The sequence below is a fragment of the Astatotilapia calliptera genome, chromosome 2 (assembly GCF_900246225.1).
Source record: "Astatotilapia calliptera chromosome 2, fAstCal1.2, whole genome shotgun sequence".
Classification (NCBI taxonomy): Eukaryota; Metazoa; Chordata; class Actinopteri; order Cichliformes; family Cichlidae; genus Astatotilapia; species Astatotilapia calliptera.
Window position 1 is genome coordinate 32,592,467 of NC_039303.1, and position 15,767 is coordinate 32,608,233.

At 42.2% G+C, this 15,767-nt stretch overlaps 2 protein-coding genes across 5 annotated transcripts; one reads left to right on the forward strand and one right to left on the reverse strand.

The window, feature by feature from the left end:
* Positions 1–1,816: 1,816 nt before the first annotated feature.
* Positions 1,817–7,047, reverse strand: LOC113007087 (integrator complex subunit 5-like). The gene is made up of 4 exons (XM_026143485.1): positions 6,677–7,047; positions 5,196–5,448; positions 3,117–5,093; positions 1,817–2,931 (listed from the first exon to the last, which is right to left on the reverse strand). The coding sequence occupies exons 1-4, from the start codon at positions 6,769–6,771 to the stop codon at positions 2,224–2,226; spliced, it is 3,033 nt and encodes a 1,010-aa protein (XP_025999270.1). The 5' UTR covers positions 6,772–7,047; the 3' UTR covers positions 1,817–2,223.
* A 2,336-nt stretch (positions 7,048–9,383) lies between these two features.
* On the forward strand, positions 9,384–12,855 carry LOC113007095 (HRAS-like suppressor 3). Of its 4 annotated transcripts, none has more exons than XM_026143496.1 (5): positions 9,384–9,547; positions 10,007–10,079; positions 10,245–10,353; positions 10,578–10,846; positions 12,132–12,855. In XM_026143496.1, exons 2-5 carry the CDS (start codon positions 10,065–10,067, stop codon positions 12,249–12,251), a joined length of 513 nt encoding a protein of 170 aa, XP_025999281.1. In that variant the 5' UTR covers positions 9,384–9,547; positions 10,007–10,064; the 3' UTR covers positions 12,252–12,855. The 4 variants fall into 4 exon arrangements, with proteins under 4 accessions (XP_025999281.1, XP_025999300.1, XP_025999291.1 ...); XM_026143515.1 differs by lacking the exon at positions 9,384–9,547 and adding an exon at positions 9,560–9,623; XM_026143506.1 differs by lacking the exon at positions 9,384–9,547 and adding an exon at positions 9,597–9,663.
* The last annotated feature ends 2,912 nt before the right edge of the window (positions 12,856–15,767 follow it).

Consider the following 15,767-nt stretch of genomic DNA (forward strand, 5'->3'; position numbering starts at 1 on the left):
CGTACAGTAATTTTGGCTGTGGATGACAGGGTGCAGAGTGGCGACAGCCTAGATTCAGAATCCAGTGAAATATCTGCGTCACCTCTTATAGTTTTCCTGTAATCGGAGCTCAAAGATGTCAATATGTGGAGTACAGTAAAGCAAAATGGGAAGATTTTACTATCAATTTTCTCAAAAACTGTACAGTAATTTTTGCTGTGGATCACAGGGTGCAGAGTGGGGGTCACCCAGAGTCATAATCCAGTGAGATATCTGCGTCACCTCTTACAGTTTTCCTGTAATCTAAGCTCAAAGATGAGAATATATAGAGTACAGTAGAGTAAATTGTGCAAAGTTTACTATCAATTTTCTCAAAATCCGTACAGTAATTTTGGCTGTGGATCACAGGGTGAAGAGTGGAGATGGCCTAGATTCATAATCCAGTGAAATATCTGCGTCACCTCTTACAGTTTTCCTGTAATCGGAGATCAAAGATGTCAATATGTAGAGTACAGTAAAGCAAAATGGGAAGATTTTACTATCAATTTTCTCAAAAACTGTACAGTAATTTTGGCTGTGGATCACAGCATGCAGAGTGGAGACAGCCTAGAGTCAGAATCCAGTGAGATATCTGCGTCACCTCTTACAGTTTTCCTGTAATCTGAGCTCAAAGATGAGGACATTAAAAGTATAGTTGAGTAAATTGGGTAAATTTTATTGTTAATTTTCTCTGAATCATACAGTAATTTGGGCTGTGGATCACAGGGGTGAAAGTGGAGATTAACCAAAACTGGGAGTGGATTGTGAAGTAAAATAGTGTCAGGACAGAAAACACTGTGTTTCTAAGCCAGTCGGCACCTATACCGTAATATGCGTAAGAGTAGTGCAACAACATTTTAGGTGCGGCTGGCGGGGCGGCTAGCTTGACTGCGACTTCGTAAGTGAGGGCTCACTTGACCGCAGTATGATTTAGGCGTGTTTTCCCCTCTGGACCTCATGTCAGTGGTCCGGTTTTTCTTCTATCGGCTGCTCCCTTTCGGGATCGCCACAGATTATCAGCCTCCATCCTCAGCATGTAATCCTTCCCTACATCCATGAACCTTCACTATGGTCTCTATCTTTAACTTCCTTTGCTCAATACATTCCCTCTGCGACAAACTATCTCACCCTTTTAATCTCCATAGAGCTGTTCCTCTGATCTACTCACTTCTAATTTTGTCCATCCTGATCACCCCTCATGGAAATCTTATCATCTACCACCTCCAGCTCCACCTCCTCTGTCTTTTTTGCGATCTCACTACCATCTTGTAAACTTTCCCTTTCACTCTTTCTGTCATCCTTCTGCCACAAATCTGTCTTTTCTTCTCTTGTGCACTGCCCATTGCTTTGGATGGTTTAGCCCAGGTGTTTAAACTCATCCACCTTGATCACTCCACCTGTCTCCCTCCCATTCTCACACACACACACACACACACACACACACACACACACACACACACACACACACACACACACACATATATATTATGGCTAGCTTCCACTGACTACCTCCACTTCATCCACCTTTTCTTTTTTGTGAAATACAGATTATCTGTAAATTGTAGAATCAAAGTTATTCAAAGACAACTTTAAGACTATTGTAAAGTCCAGGATTGATGATTTGATAATCGTCTTTTTGTTTTACCTTATTTAGAGTGTCTTAACCTTTCTTTGCAAGTTATTTTTTTTGTTTTAACATTTAATCAAAATTAGCGAAGCTCAAACACAAAAAGAGCCTGTAAACTGTTAATAATACAACTTTCTGACGATCACAACAACGAGGAACCCTCAAGTTAAGTCAAATTCTGGAACAAAAGGTTTATTTTTTGAAAAGTAGCTGAAAGAAGAGGTCATGTACACAACAAGAAAGCAAAGTTGTGTTTCCATTATAGAACACAAACAATGTGAAAATTATACAAAACAGTCTGTAAATGATTTAGCAGTTAATGTATTTTTGGAACCAAAATGACACATTAAAACACATTACATCCCAGATTCTGTATGCACACTATGTACACATGTGCCATTTGTGTTTCTCACCAATTAGAAATGTATCAAGTCTAAAAACGGTACAAAAAGGTATGCACGCGCACAAGCCTCTACTGATATGGTAGTGAACTACAGTGACTGAAACTCTGGGGTCCGCTCTTGGACCGTAACACAGTAATCCCTCCATTTTACAGTCTATTTATTCCCCGTCACTCCTCAGAGCTGGAATCGCCAGCACAGGTGCCCCAGTCTGTCAATGTTTTTATGTAGCACGCTGTGGATCGGCGCCACGTATCTTGCTACGTCGCCGTCCCGTGAGAAATCTCTGCAGAACATGCCCTTCTCCGAGCTGAAGACAAACTTCTGGGGCATGGGCCCATTCCCCCTTACGTACTCCCACACAGCCAGCAGCAGCAGCCTCACCTCGAAGGGAGTCAGGTGAGGGAAAGCTTCGTGGACGTTGGCCAGGACGGGTGGCAGGAGCTGGCCTTCTCCCATGCAGGACACCAAGAGGCAGGAAGCCTGGAGGTGCCATGGGGAGTCTGTGGATGATGCCTCGCGAGATGCCTCCCAGTGGGCCAACAGAGTGGCCAGGAGGCCTCGGAGCACCGCTGAGCAGTAGCAGAGAGCCGGTCGTCCAGCCGCAACGACCTGAAGCAGAGGGAAGAGCACAGGGTGGGCCTCAAAGCAGCGCCGAATGTGGATGTCTCTCTCCACTGTGGTGCGGGCGTGCTCTTCTGGAGGCCAGGATAACTCGCTATTGGCCACGTCGGGACAGACGTTTTCCACTATTGTGACTGCAACAACCTTGGCTGCCTCCGCGTTGATGGGTGGCGGCTCATCGGGGTCAGACGGTGATCGTGAGCCGTTCAGACCGGAGGAGCTGCAACACTTGACAATAACTGCCAGCAGAATCTGAATGTTCTACAGAGAAAAGAGGACGAAAACATGCACATTATTACAGATTTATTTCCTCTGTTTGAACATTTCATAGGAGTCACATGGACGAATAATTTTTATGCACAACTTACAGTAAAAATACATAAAAAAAACCCCACTTCCTTAGTCTATTTATAGTTTTAACTGCTCTGCAATCTTTAAACACTCACCTGTATGACTAAGGATGGATCAGGCAGCTGTATGATGGTGCGAGCCTTTAGTCCCTTGCCAATCACACCTGCGTGAAACACAGACCACACACTACTTGAAAAATTAACGGTGGTACCAAACCGACAGTTGACGTCCAGCAAAGAGGCTCCAACATCAGGCGACACAGATGGGGAAGGCACAGGGGCGCCAGACATGTCTGCGATCTGCCCTCCAAATAGGTCAGTGTTGCCTTTATGTAGCGCTCCTTCAACCAGCTGCTGAAGCACTGATTTGAGCGTAAGAGGAGAGTATGCGGCAAAACGGGACAGTAGAAGAACGGAGCAGTTCACTGCTTCACCTGCCTGCCCTCCATCTCTCCCTGCCTTCCCTCCTTCTCCTCTCCTTCGCAGAGCCTGGAAGAAATGAGTGACGGCAGCGCGAGAGAGTTGGAGCAGCTGTGCTGGGGAGCAGGTGCGAGGGAGCGGGCTGCAGGACAGGAGGCGTACTGCAGCGTGAGATACAGCTGGGTCACCGTGGAGAAGAAGTGGGCAGAAATCATGGAGGTGTCCTGAGACCGCCGAGCCCACCTGGACCACCATGGAGGACTGAGCACCTGTTGCTCCTCTTCTCTCCTCGTCCTGACTCTGGATGGCTGCAGCCAGGTTGAGCAGCAGCTGCCTAAGCTGCCGAGGCCCCAGAGTGTGCGTGTGGATCTGCGCCACGCTACGTGCAATGGCAGCAGGAATGAGGCCTGCCATGCAAGAGGAGAGCGTGGTGTGGAGCTGCCAGGCCAGAGCCAACTCCTCTGGATTGCGGGCCTGAGTGAGCAGCTGGCAGAGGGCCTCAGTTGCTGTGCTGGGACCCCCATAAACTGAGAGCAGACATAGCAGCTGGTGCAGCCAGAGATGACGCTTCCTCTCCAGTCGCAGCGTCTCAGCACACAGCTGACCAATGTGAGACTGCAGCTCCTCCAAGAACGGGATGACCCTCTGGGGCTGTGAGGAAGCAGAGTGATGGGGGTTGACCTCAACTCCATCAGTGCGGTTGAATACTAACTTGTGGAGATGCAGGAGCAGCATCTGCAGGAGGCGGTCGCAACCTTCTCGGACTCCTTCGTGAGGTGAGGGAGTTGGGCCTGAGATAATGACTGAAGCTGGGGTCGCAGTGTCTGCCAGAAATCTGAGTACCCGGGCCCCTCCCGAAGGGCTCTGGCTAATGAGATGCACAACCAGGCCCAGCATGTTATCCAGTTCCTCTCTGGGGAGGCCCTGCAGCACGGCCTGTAGCTGGAGCAGGACAGGGGGGCGCAACAACTCGACGAGCTCTGCAGACACAGGACCAAAAAGGTTTGGGGACATTGCTGCCAGCTGCAGGAGAAACGGCACCGCAGCACGACGAAGCTGAGGGGAGCTTTCCCAGGATGTTGAAGATGAGGTTGGAGATAGAGGGCTCGACGGATTGAGACTCTCCTGGAACATCCTCAGCAGCTCTTTCCGGATGCTGTCGGAGTGGTGAGCGGCGAGGTGTCCAAGGATTCCCACCACTGAGCCGATCTTTGGCACTCTGCTGCCTTTATCCACTCCCATTACAAGCAGCCCTTGGTCCTTAGCACCATGAGAGCAGAAGTCCTTCAGTCCACATGCCATCACTCGGCTGATGATGGTACCGGGGAAGGCAGACCCAATGTGAGCCACCACCCAGTCAAAATGAGGGGAGTGCTGAACTGAAGTGTCCAAAAGAGCATCGACACAGGCATCGGGGCACCAGGCCAGCATTGCAGCCAGACACTGAGAGTAGGCTTCCATGAGAGATCGAGTGGCAGCACAAGACATCCAGAGCTGAAGCAGCTCGTTGAGGCTGGAGGAGTGGGGGGCGACACGGCGCCCAGCATGCTTGCTGCTCAGCTGGCCCAGTAAATCCACAGCCCAGGTGGACACTAGAGGGGCCCAGGCTCGGGGGTTGAGACGGATGAACTCTGACAGCACGGCGTGAATCTCCTACAGACAAAAGAAATAATAAAACAAATTTACCTTTAAAAATCTTTTTTAGCTTCAATATGTGCATATTTATTTTATGATGGTGTATTTTTGTAGTCACACCTGTATAATGTCCTCCAGGTTGGAGCTGACCCCAGTGCTGGCATTACTCTCCGTCTCTAGGTTGTGCAGGAAGGCGGACACATGCTCATCGTACACGCCTCGCAGATGCTCCAAGACCGCCCCACGACAGGCCGGGACTGAGCGCAGCAGGCGCACAGCGCATCGAGCATGTTCTCGGACGCTAAGCTTCCGGCCCTGAACGGTGTCAACGCCACTGATGAAGGACTTGATCTCCTGAGACAGTTCCTGGGTACTAGAGAAGGAGAAAGTAGACATGAGGAAAGTGAGTGGTGTCTCACCAACAAGCTAAAAATGATAAGGACGGCCATAATGATCTAAGAATACATCACTGCTAACATATTCTGTGTGAATATATGAAGAAGTTGTGAACAACACCCATTAAGGCCTTACAGAACCAAAAGTGACATCCTGTGACAAAACTTCCTTCCACAACATAGATAAGAACTACAAGTGGCAAAGCTAGCAAGTAACTGTTTGGTGTTATTATTAAAATGTAGAAGCTTGGGCTTTTGATTTAAGCTCAACTACGTGTGGAGAACTGACCAATGACAACACTGAAGAAATGCCAGTATGTCCTGCTGTTCTTTGTTTTATAACATTATGAACAAATTATGTTCAAGTCAAACAAAACTATTAGTTGATGGTCGTCAGTTTGGGCTTTTGTAGGCATTCACTTGTTATTTTATGAGCTCTAGATTAAAAATCGAGATTCTAAATCTGGATTTTTTTTTAAATGTTTAAAATAATATTGATTATGTGATGATCAAAATAACAATAATTTCTATCTTTAATTTGTTAGTATTCTCTTTGTCCTAAAAGTAGAATTTAATAAATATAATGAAACCAAGAAGTGTCCAGGTTTACAGCGTTAACAACATTAGTTGGCCAAGTATCAGTCACGTGCCATCCAACATACTTTAGACTGTGGTCCCATTTTAACTATATGTGAACCATTCAAGCTTATATGGCCCAATCTGAGCCCTTGTTGAGGTTATATTGATCATAACTCTTCTGATAATTATTTCATCAATTAATTAATCGATTAGTCATTTAAAAGAAAAGACAGCCAAAGAACTGTTGTCACATCAAGGAAAAAACACTTAACTATTACTAGAAAAGCAGCAGATTAATTTTGATCCAGTGAAGTAATCTTTTTTTTTAACCTCGCACAGAAAGTATTCGTAATGAAAAATATCTTGTTATTTCACTGATAAGTAAAAACATAAGCTTGATACGACTTTAAACTAATCAAAGTGATCAAATCAAATTTAGGTGTTTACTGTGTTTTGTCTTCTTTAAGGTGAAAGCATGCACTCTAGGATTAAAGCACTAACTTTAATCATGCACAGAAATATAAATGTATGCCCCACTGCTCTTCATACAGTTAACCCCGAGCAGGAGACGTGTGCTGTGGGACTTAATCTTGCGGATGCACTTCTTGTGTCATATCTGCCACTCACCTCAGGGCAGTCTGCGGTGTGTGAGTGTGTGAGCTCTGCATCGCTTTCAGCGGGCTCCCGTCAAACACCACAGACATCGCTCGGTCGGTAAACATCAAAACATCACAGCGAATCCACCTCTCGGCCGTGGGGCTTCGACTTGAGCGATTATGGCAGCTTTTTTGTTGCCTTCGCAACCAAATTTCAGGACAAAATACAACGAAAGGGCGCTCCGAAGCCGGAAGTTGGGAGTTCTTCGCTGTTAGAAAAAGGAAACGTCAAGCGGACCGCGGAAGTCTTTGGCGACACCCAGTGGTCATGTCTATTTCTGCTACTGCTGCTTTCTACTCGACAGAGATAAAGCAAAGAAAAATCAAATTAGCTCGCCTGATTATTACATAGTACGTTACGGAGCCCCGCAAGGGACATGGGAGAGAAAAAAATGAAGGAAAAGTTCATCATCATAGTACGTAGTTTTTGTAAATTAATAATTATATTTTAGGTAAAACAACAACAACAACAACAACAACAACAAATTAATAACATTAACTTTTAAAATGATACATATTAATTCTGTGTCCTTTATTATGTGTTTCAGTACTGACTTAATGATCTAACTTTACTAATGGAATACAAGCTTTTAAGCAGAGATATTTAAAATGATAATAATAATAATAATAATACAAAACTGAGAAAAAATTGTGGTATTTATTCTCCAGTTGTGCCGAATATACAGTGAAATATTCATTACAAACACATTAGTCAACATCAGCCGCTGCCAGCAGTTAATGTTTTCCTATTTGCTGATATTCGGATTATCAACCTATAGGAGCATCATTGCTACTTTTAAATTTCATTCCCTGTCATTCCACTTATTTAGATGACTTCTATGATCCTGGTTTTCAATTCATGTTGAATTTAAATTTAATACAGGCCACTCCAGGTGGGGTGAAGTTCATCAGGGGAGAAAATTATATTGAATAAGGATGATTTTTGTAGTTAAAATAAATAAAAAAGAGTTTCGTGATGCAGCCAAAGTTTTCACAGGGTGACAGGCAGTGCAGTGAAAATGTATTTGCTCCCTTCCTAATTTCTTTTTGCATATGGGCATAAATGTTGTGGATCATCCAATAAATTTTGATATTAAATAATAAATAAGTACCCAAATTAATTCAAAATGCAGTTTGGAAATTAAGATTTGATTTAATGGCATAAAAAGTCTACTTGGCCCTCTGCGAAAAAGTAATTGCTCCTTTCAAAAAGCAGCACATCATCCCACCATCTAAAGAAACCTATGAACGTGTGAGAAGCAGTCAGTGACATCTATCAGTCTGGAACCGGTTAAGAGCCATTTTAAAGCTTTGGGACTGCAGTGAACCACGTTGAGAGACATTATCCATAAATGGAGAAAACAGCACAACTAGCACCACTGACGAACAGTGGGCTGTGAGGTCAGTTCCTTTATTATTAATATGCAAACTGTCATGACCATTGATCAGCAACCACTGTTTAATGGTCTGACCATTGATCAATGGCTGTGACCTGCAGTCAGCTGAGACTGCAGAAGTCACTCGGATGAGTGATGAAACGTTTCTCCCATTGAAAACGCTACATTCAGATGAACAGAATCAACCTTTTGGGGTTTACCTACCTGGATGACTGAGCATGCATCAAGACACAAATACATGACTAATTTTTTTTGAAATGCGAAGGATACATTTTGAAAGAGTAACATTTAAAAACAGCTAAAACCATTAAAAATCTGCTCATTTTTCTCATTTAATGACCATCAGATGATGAATAACATGAAACATGGCAAGAAAAACATATATAATTTCACCATTTTTTTTTCCACTCTCACTTTAGTCTGCTGTCATTACAAGGATGTCACCATCTGCAGCTCACAAGACAGACAGGCTTTACATGGACAGTGTTAATTAAGAAAAAACAGCATTCAAACATATCTACAGTTCCCTTCTGTTTAACAATCCTGCCATCAGCACATCAAGAACTCCAAGCTTATTGTAAAGACATCCAGTGGGCCAGGCTGGACCTTTAGAAGGGCCGGATCTATCCCCTTGTTTGACACCCCACATTTAAACTGTACAAATATAAACTCCAGCAATTTTTGACTTCCTACTGAAGCAAACAAGCATACGTCGTCACGTCGTCACGCAATAAAAAAATCCTCGTGAAGATTTAGTTCTCAGTTATATTTAAACCGAAAGTGTTGGGGGTTCTAAAGGTTGAGTTGCGTGTTGTTCTGCGCGTGGCCATCATAACTGATCACGGAAAGAAGAAAGAGAGGGGGTGGCGGATAATAAACCGGCGATTTAAGAGAAAGAAAATGTCGTTATTTGTTGAAATTAGACTTTAAAGTCAAGCACCTGCCGGACCAAAAAAGGTAAAATAAAAATAATATTAACAAAAATAAATAATAACAAAATAAATGCGAATAAATTATACATAAATTAAATATTTTAAATGAAATTTACCCATGATAAAATCACACATTTATGAAAGAAAGAAAATAAAAAGTGTAGGTATTTGTAGCTGAAACAAAAGCAGACTCTTGATTCCTTCACACTTAATTTTATCACATCATTAAATATTCACGCGTTTTCTTGTAATATTCTTGCACCTTGCTTAAACAATCAGTCATCTTAAAAGTCATCTTAAAAATCACCTGACGCTTAAAAAAGACAAATAAAATACTGCCACGCGTTTATTTTGAAGGGCACTGAGCACGCGCACGAATCAGCTGATCGCTCGCGAGTGAGCTTTTGATGTTTGCGTCGGCGACGTCTCTCATTTCAAAACGAAAGGGTTCGAGATCGTTTTGACAACCGCAATAAGAACAGAAGAAGGAGAAGAAGAGTCTGGTCGCTGCAGGTAAGGAATTAACCCGATCAAAGACCTCCCACAGCTGAGGGTCGCGTGAATGATGGTGTTACCTCACGGCTTTTGGGTGATGCAAACACGGACCAATTCTGGCTAATCTTCTTCGTGTGCGATTTTTAAACACTCTTTGTGACTTATTTTGATATATAAGTCTCTAAAAGTGCGAGCTTTTCTCTAACATTCGCTTCTTTGGCGTTTATTTCCACGAAAGAGGTTATGCAGAGGTTATGCTAATGTGCCAGTTTATTAGGAAGATCAACAATCCTGCAGCTGTTTTTAAGAGGGGCGCTGTTCAGCTCAGGAAGGATCTAGCCCGGTTTGGTGTGCAAAAACATACAGATATTTAAAGTGTTATTAGATTTATCGGTCTTTTACTTTCATTATGTATCACGTGGTGTGCTTAAATCTGATGTGTACTTTTATTTATTTATTTATCTTTAATCCCTACAGCTGAAAGTCGTCAGGAAGTCCAACAAATCGGAAGTTCGCAGACCAAAGACAGGCTGACATGGCCCCAACACTGGTTAGTAAAAGAATGTGATGGCATTTATAGCCTCAGAGCTGTTTATTACATCAAGCTGATTTCTATTTAAAGCGAGTCAGCGTGATCGGGTCAAACGTGCTGCAATTATTGAGAAACACACTCTTTTGGAAATTCAAACATTTTTCCCCTCTCTTCTAATCCAAGTATGACGAAAAGCCAGAGCTTGGGGATTTAATCGAGATCTTTCGTGGCTCTTACCAGCACTGGGCTGTGTACATTGGCGATGGCTTCGTTGTTCACTTGGCACCACCCTGTGAGTCCCTCCACACACATATACACACACACACTGTCTGGACTCCTTCCCCCAAACCCCATCACTGAAAACAAAAGGCAGCTTATCTGAGAGGCCACATGCAGATTCTGTGATGTGGGTTTTCAGGACAGAACAGAATGTAAATTATTTGTTGGGGTACAGCCAACTCAAAACACAAACTCTTGCAATATTCAGCATGTAAACTGAGTGGGTTTTGTCCCCAGCTGAGGTCCCGGATGCCGGCTCCAGCAGCGTGATGTCTGTCATAACTGAGAAGGCATTGGTGAAGAAAGATGGGCTGTGGGACGTGGTGGGAACTGACGAGTGGAAAATCAGCAACAGTCTGGACAAGAAGTACGAGCCGCACTCGCCTGGTGACATTGTGAGGGAGGCCCGCAGGCTGGTGGGCCAGGTGCTGCCGTACTGCGTCGTCAGGAGAAACTGCGAGCATTTTGTCAATGAGCTGCGCTACGGCAAGGCGGAGTCCCGGCAGGTAGGCCCAACCACGTCAATCCTTTGTGTCACTATAAAAACACAAAGTGAGACAAAGCACTGACACACAGGCGGTGGCGGAGGCTGGGCGGTGTAAGTTTCAAACAATAGAAATCTTCAGTGAAGAAGGAAAAAATAGCAGAAAAAGCCAGAACAAATTTACAGAAGAAATAGTTCATTTCTTAACCATGGAGAACCCATGGGGTCAGAGCCAACCCCACTGGTTTACTAGGGAAACCATGGGGTCAAATTTGACCCCATGGGTTCTCCAGGGTTAAAACAAACATGGGGATTAAAGATTCATTCATAGCTATAACTTTGAATCCTTTCATTCTTCTGTGACACCAGCTGGGAAATTATCTCTCATACCAAACATTGCTTGCTCCACCCCTCCTGTTTGCTCTGGAGGTTTGCCATCTTCTAAATGATGAATGGCTCAATCAGTTGCAATTAGCTGTAATTAAATATCAGTTAATTTATTTGTCTGTTAGGGATTCAAAGCAGGGTACAAGAGGCTTTCCAGCTTCATACAACACCGAAACATCAAAATGTCACCACATATTTAACAAGGTAAAGGATTATGTAAGAAACTAAAGAGTGAGGTAACAGTGGGAAGGGCTTTTAAAGGGCGGAATGATATCAGTGGAGTCAACGTGCTGCATACAGTGATAAGAGGAAACTTTTGGGGCCTGGGACATGGCAGGGCAGGTCTGTGTACGCTGATTTTACAACCTTTAGTTAATATTTAAATCTAAGCATCAGTGAGTAAACGTGTAAATTGTGAAATTGTATCTGATCCTGGAAACTAAACAGACAAAGCCTTCAAAGATTAGTTGAATTTGCTTAAAGTGCATTGAAGTCCACCCATTACCTTTTCTGAACAAGGCTCTGAGTCAAAATGAAACTTAACAGGCAGTGAAAGTGAAACTCTAAACTGCTCCCAGTGCAGGTGAAGCTCAGTAGGAGCGTCAGCTGCTCTTACTGAATCAAGTTCTGCATCCACTTGATTTCTCCTATTCCAAACTTTGTACATTAAGTATAAACACTGATGTGTTGTTTCAGGAATGCTTCTTTCAGACACTAAGAACAAATAAATGTCATGATCTTTTAATTAGAAGATGTTTTCACTGAAACCCAATCCGCCCAAAATCTTTTAAAAGTTCAAATAGTTATTTTTTTTTTAAAAGTTGGGCAGTGTTGGGGATTTAAATTTTTTTTGCTACTTTATAAATTTCAACAAAAAAAATAAATCACGTTAGCTGCAATGATGTATGTTTTCCTTGCAGGTGCGTAAGGCAGGAGAGGTCGCCATGTATGCAGGCTTGGCTGCGGCTGCGGGTGTGGGTGTTTTAGCGCTGGCACGATGGTTGGGAGGAAGCAAAAACGAAAACAAGGAAACGCAGTGATGAACCTTCGTCCTCTTTTGTTTTGGGTCTGGATTAGCAGATCACCAGCAAAGCCTAACTGGCGCCTGCCATAATCAGTCGCAGATAAATAACACTGCCAAACTTGCATGCAGTTATGTGTGATTTAGCAGGAAATTGGGATCGGCTTCACCCCTATCTGTCCTTCATGTTGCTTTTTGTTTTGTTTTTTGGGGGGGGAAATTATGTAAGGCTGGCTAGTTTGTATTTTTGGGGTTGTTTAAAATTTGTACATACAGCACAAGTTTGACAGTTTTTCCTCAGAAGATGAAATATGTGGTTTTCATATTTATATTCGTATTTATGATTATATAATATATGATAACTTTATAAACTCACAAATGGTTTTAAAGTAAATGGGTATAATCAAACATCGGGAGAGAAAATAGGAAGTGCTATAAGTGAATACTCAATATTGAGCTAATGAGTCTCTATGCTAGGTTATGTAGGATTTCTTAAAAAAAAAAGAGCAAAAAACCTTACATGATCAACATGTTTCTACAGTTCACAGATATATCGTGTTACACTGTTCCTCTGATGTTTCACTGTTTGAACAAGTTTTAAATAAATGAATTGTTTGACTCAATGATAGCCTGGAATGTGTGTGTGATATAGCATTCTTGTCATTGGACCCTTAAATACAGCCTATTACATTAAAGTCTTTTCAAAGGCACCCTGCACCATTCTTGCACTTCCAATTCTGTTCATCCCTGAAACCAAATGAAGCTTTCACAAAGGAAAAGTCTATGATCTATGTCTAGGATAAACATCACTGCACAGCATTTGTAATTCCCACATCTGTACTAGTTCTTGACTGACTAACATCTTACCTTTCAGGGACACTTACAAGCTCTGCAAATTTTGAATATAGTGGAAAAGACCACGAAGAAAATGAAGCAGAGGTATTTTCTGAGAAAGAGACACTTTTTTTTGTGCTATTTTTCAGTTTTGCACAGAGAGGAAAATATGGTGGGGAGTGACGTGTGTGTCTGTGTGTGTGTGTGTGTGTGTGTTATTGTTGATTGTGACTCAAAAAAGCTTTGCCATCTATGGATAAACCAGTGAGAGCAGCAGCTCTACATAAAGACTTTAAGAATACACAAACTTTCTCATAAACCTGCAGCATTTCCTAAGCAAAAGAAGTGGAGATACAATATATTGGGCCTGTACACAGTAACTGAACCTGTCAGCATCGTCCACGTGCCCCACTATCTCACAGAAGTGCAGCTTTTGCCCCACATTTAAACTTGTTGGCATCTGGCCTCCCTATTTTGATCTAACAGATGTCTCTCACAATTATTTAGGTCTTGCTCTGCAGTCTAGTTTAACTAAAAATTTACCTGTGACAGGGATGTCACTCCACATGAAATCTGTAACAGACTCCCACCTGGCCCCATCAGAATCAGCTGATTTTTAAACTATAGCACTTTCCCCCCAGCACTTGTGAACAGGGCTAGATGCAGTTTAACCTCTATTAAAAATAGTGATATGACCCTTCAAAGTTTTCATCAAAATCCATCTTTTTATCTTTTATCACATACATTTTCAGAAAACAAATAAAACATGCAGGGTAACAGTGCTTGCTTCTGCTACTCTATGTCACAGTTACTAAACTACTGAAACTGATATACATCATATTTATATGCAACACCATCCCCACCAGTGACAACATAGTCCAGCAATCAGTGTTTTCACATCATGCAGTAGTGTTAAACATCTATCTAGTCGTTCTTTTAATACACACGATCCCTCTATCTTACCGTGGGAGGCCTTTAATGATTAGCGATCGAGTTACTGCCAAGAGAAAAAAAAAACTGTTCTGAAGATGTTGGCTTTAGGTTTTGAAGCTTGTTTATAACAAATGTCACACAGCTATCTCCTACAGCTGTGAATTTACTGGGGGTTAGAAAACCATTGGAAATAACACATTAAATTATTAAATTCTGTGCTAAAGTCTTTATACATCAAGGGCAGGAAAGTAAAATTTTGCATGGCTCATTAAACATACTGAAGTTATTGTATGCTTAAAAAAAATAAAAATAAAAATAAAAAAATCAGGTGATTCTGTGGGAGTCAGGTGGTAACCTTTCTCAGATTTCACTCATTTCATATGAAATGACCCTTTTATACGAGCTAACAAAGAAAGCAGCAGGTGTTATCAGAACTCAGATTACAGATACAAACATACTCACTAACCTTCAAACACAGGAAGACAAGCATAGAAGAAGAAACTTTATTTAATACGTCAGAATAGCTCACATGCTACATGATTTGTTTTCTTAGTAAAACATCCGGATTTCTTTCGACTAATGCAGCGTAGTCCTCTTCATAACTGGACCCGAACAACCAAAACCCAGATTTTAGATCCAGTGGTGATGGGTTCAGATTGTGTCAACTGGCTCATCCATAAAACGTCTAGCTCGAAAGACCAAACCTAGAAATACCATATCTGACCCAGACAGGCCACACAGGGTCACGCTGTACGCTTTAATGCGTTCCAGGTCCGCTTCTCAAGTGTCAGTTTAAATGTGGAGTTATTGATCCCGTCAATTAATTAAAGGCACAAATAATAAAATCAAAGGTATAAAAAGGTTCTCCTTCACCTATACCAAACCATATATTGCCTAAAATGACTTGGTGGTAAACAAGTGATTCCAAAAGGTGATCATAAGCACTACAGACGATTTCACATAGCCTCCACCACAAGGCTACAAACTCACCTGATTTTGCCCTAAAACCACCGGATTTGCATCTTTCTTTGTCCCAGCTCCTCCAAAGTGCATGTTTATCATTTAAAGATCTCTAAGCAGTCACCTGTGTTACCTGTCGGGTCACTTCTGTAAAATACAGTGTTGCATGTGCAAAGTAAATTCAGCACGTTTTTAATTTCTTGCCATGAAGCCTTTTGTTAGGCCACACAATACACAGTGCATGCATGAACTTATTCTTAGTCTGTAACTGAATTAAAACATTCGAAACCACAGTGTGTGTGTGTGTGTGTGTGTTCACATGTACTGAAAAACATTCAGCACAACAATACATGTGTGAAGAAAAATTCTATTACGTATATATATATATATATTTGTGGGTTTTTTTCTTCTAAAAAAGTCATTTTTTTAAGGTCGTTGAGGTGACAAAGGGGCGAAGGCCAGCAGCTTATCTGAGTGACGCCAGGCGGAATAAGAAAGGTGAGTAGTGCCACCTGTTGATGTTTATCCAAAGGCGCTATATTGGAAGTTAAAACTAAATTGAATTAAATAATATTCACTCAGTATAGGCTTCTGGCGTTGGTCCATAGTGATCTTGAGTAATTAGTTTTAAAATAGGGCATATTGGTCTGATTAAATTCATTGTTGTTTATTTTGGGGGTGAATTTTGAGTTAAGAGGTTATGTGTTTAAGTTAATACGGTTTAAAGAGTTTAAAGGAAAGTTGACTGGGTGCCAGCCAGATCAGCAGGTAGTGTAGGGCATTTGGTTTTAATTGGGTAGCAGAGACT

What these genes read in the sequence shown, in the direction of transcription:
- LOC113007087 (XM_026143485.1), bottom strand. Translation starts at nt 6,771, where the DNA reads ATGTTTACCGACCGAGCGATGTCTGTGGTGTTTGACGGGAGCCCGCTG. An exon ending in ACACCGCAGACTGCCCTGAG is followed by an intron (nt 5,449 to 6,676) that starts GTGAGTGGCAGA and finishes CTCCTTCTCTAG; the next exon opens with TACCCAGGAACTGTCTCAGG. An exon ending in ACCTGGAGGACATTATACAG is followed by an intron (nt 5,094 to 5,195) that starts GTGTGACTACAA and finishes TTTTGTCTGTAG; the next exon opens with GAGATTCACGCCGTGCTGTC.
- LOC113007095 (XM_026143496.1), top strand. An exon ending in TGTTCACTTGGCACCACCCT is followed by an intron (nt 10,354 to 10,577) that starts GTGAGTCCCTCC and finishes TTTTGTCCCCAG; the next exon opens with CTGAGGTCCCGGATGCCGGC. An exon ending in GCAAGGCGGAGTCCCGGCAG is followed by an intron (nt 10,847 to 12,131) that starts GTAGGCCCAACC and finishes TTTTCCTTGCAG; the next exon opens with GTGCGTAAGGCAGGAGAGGT.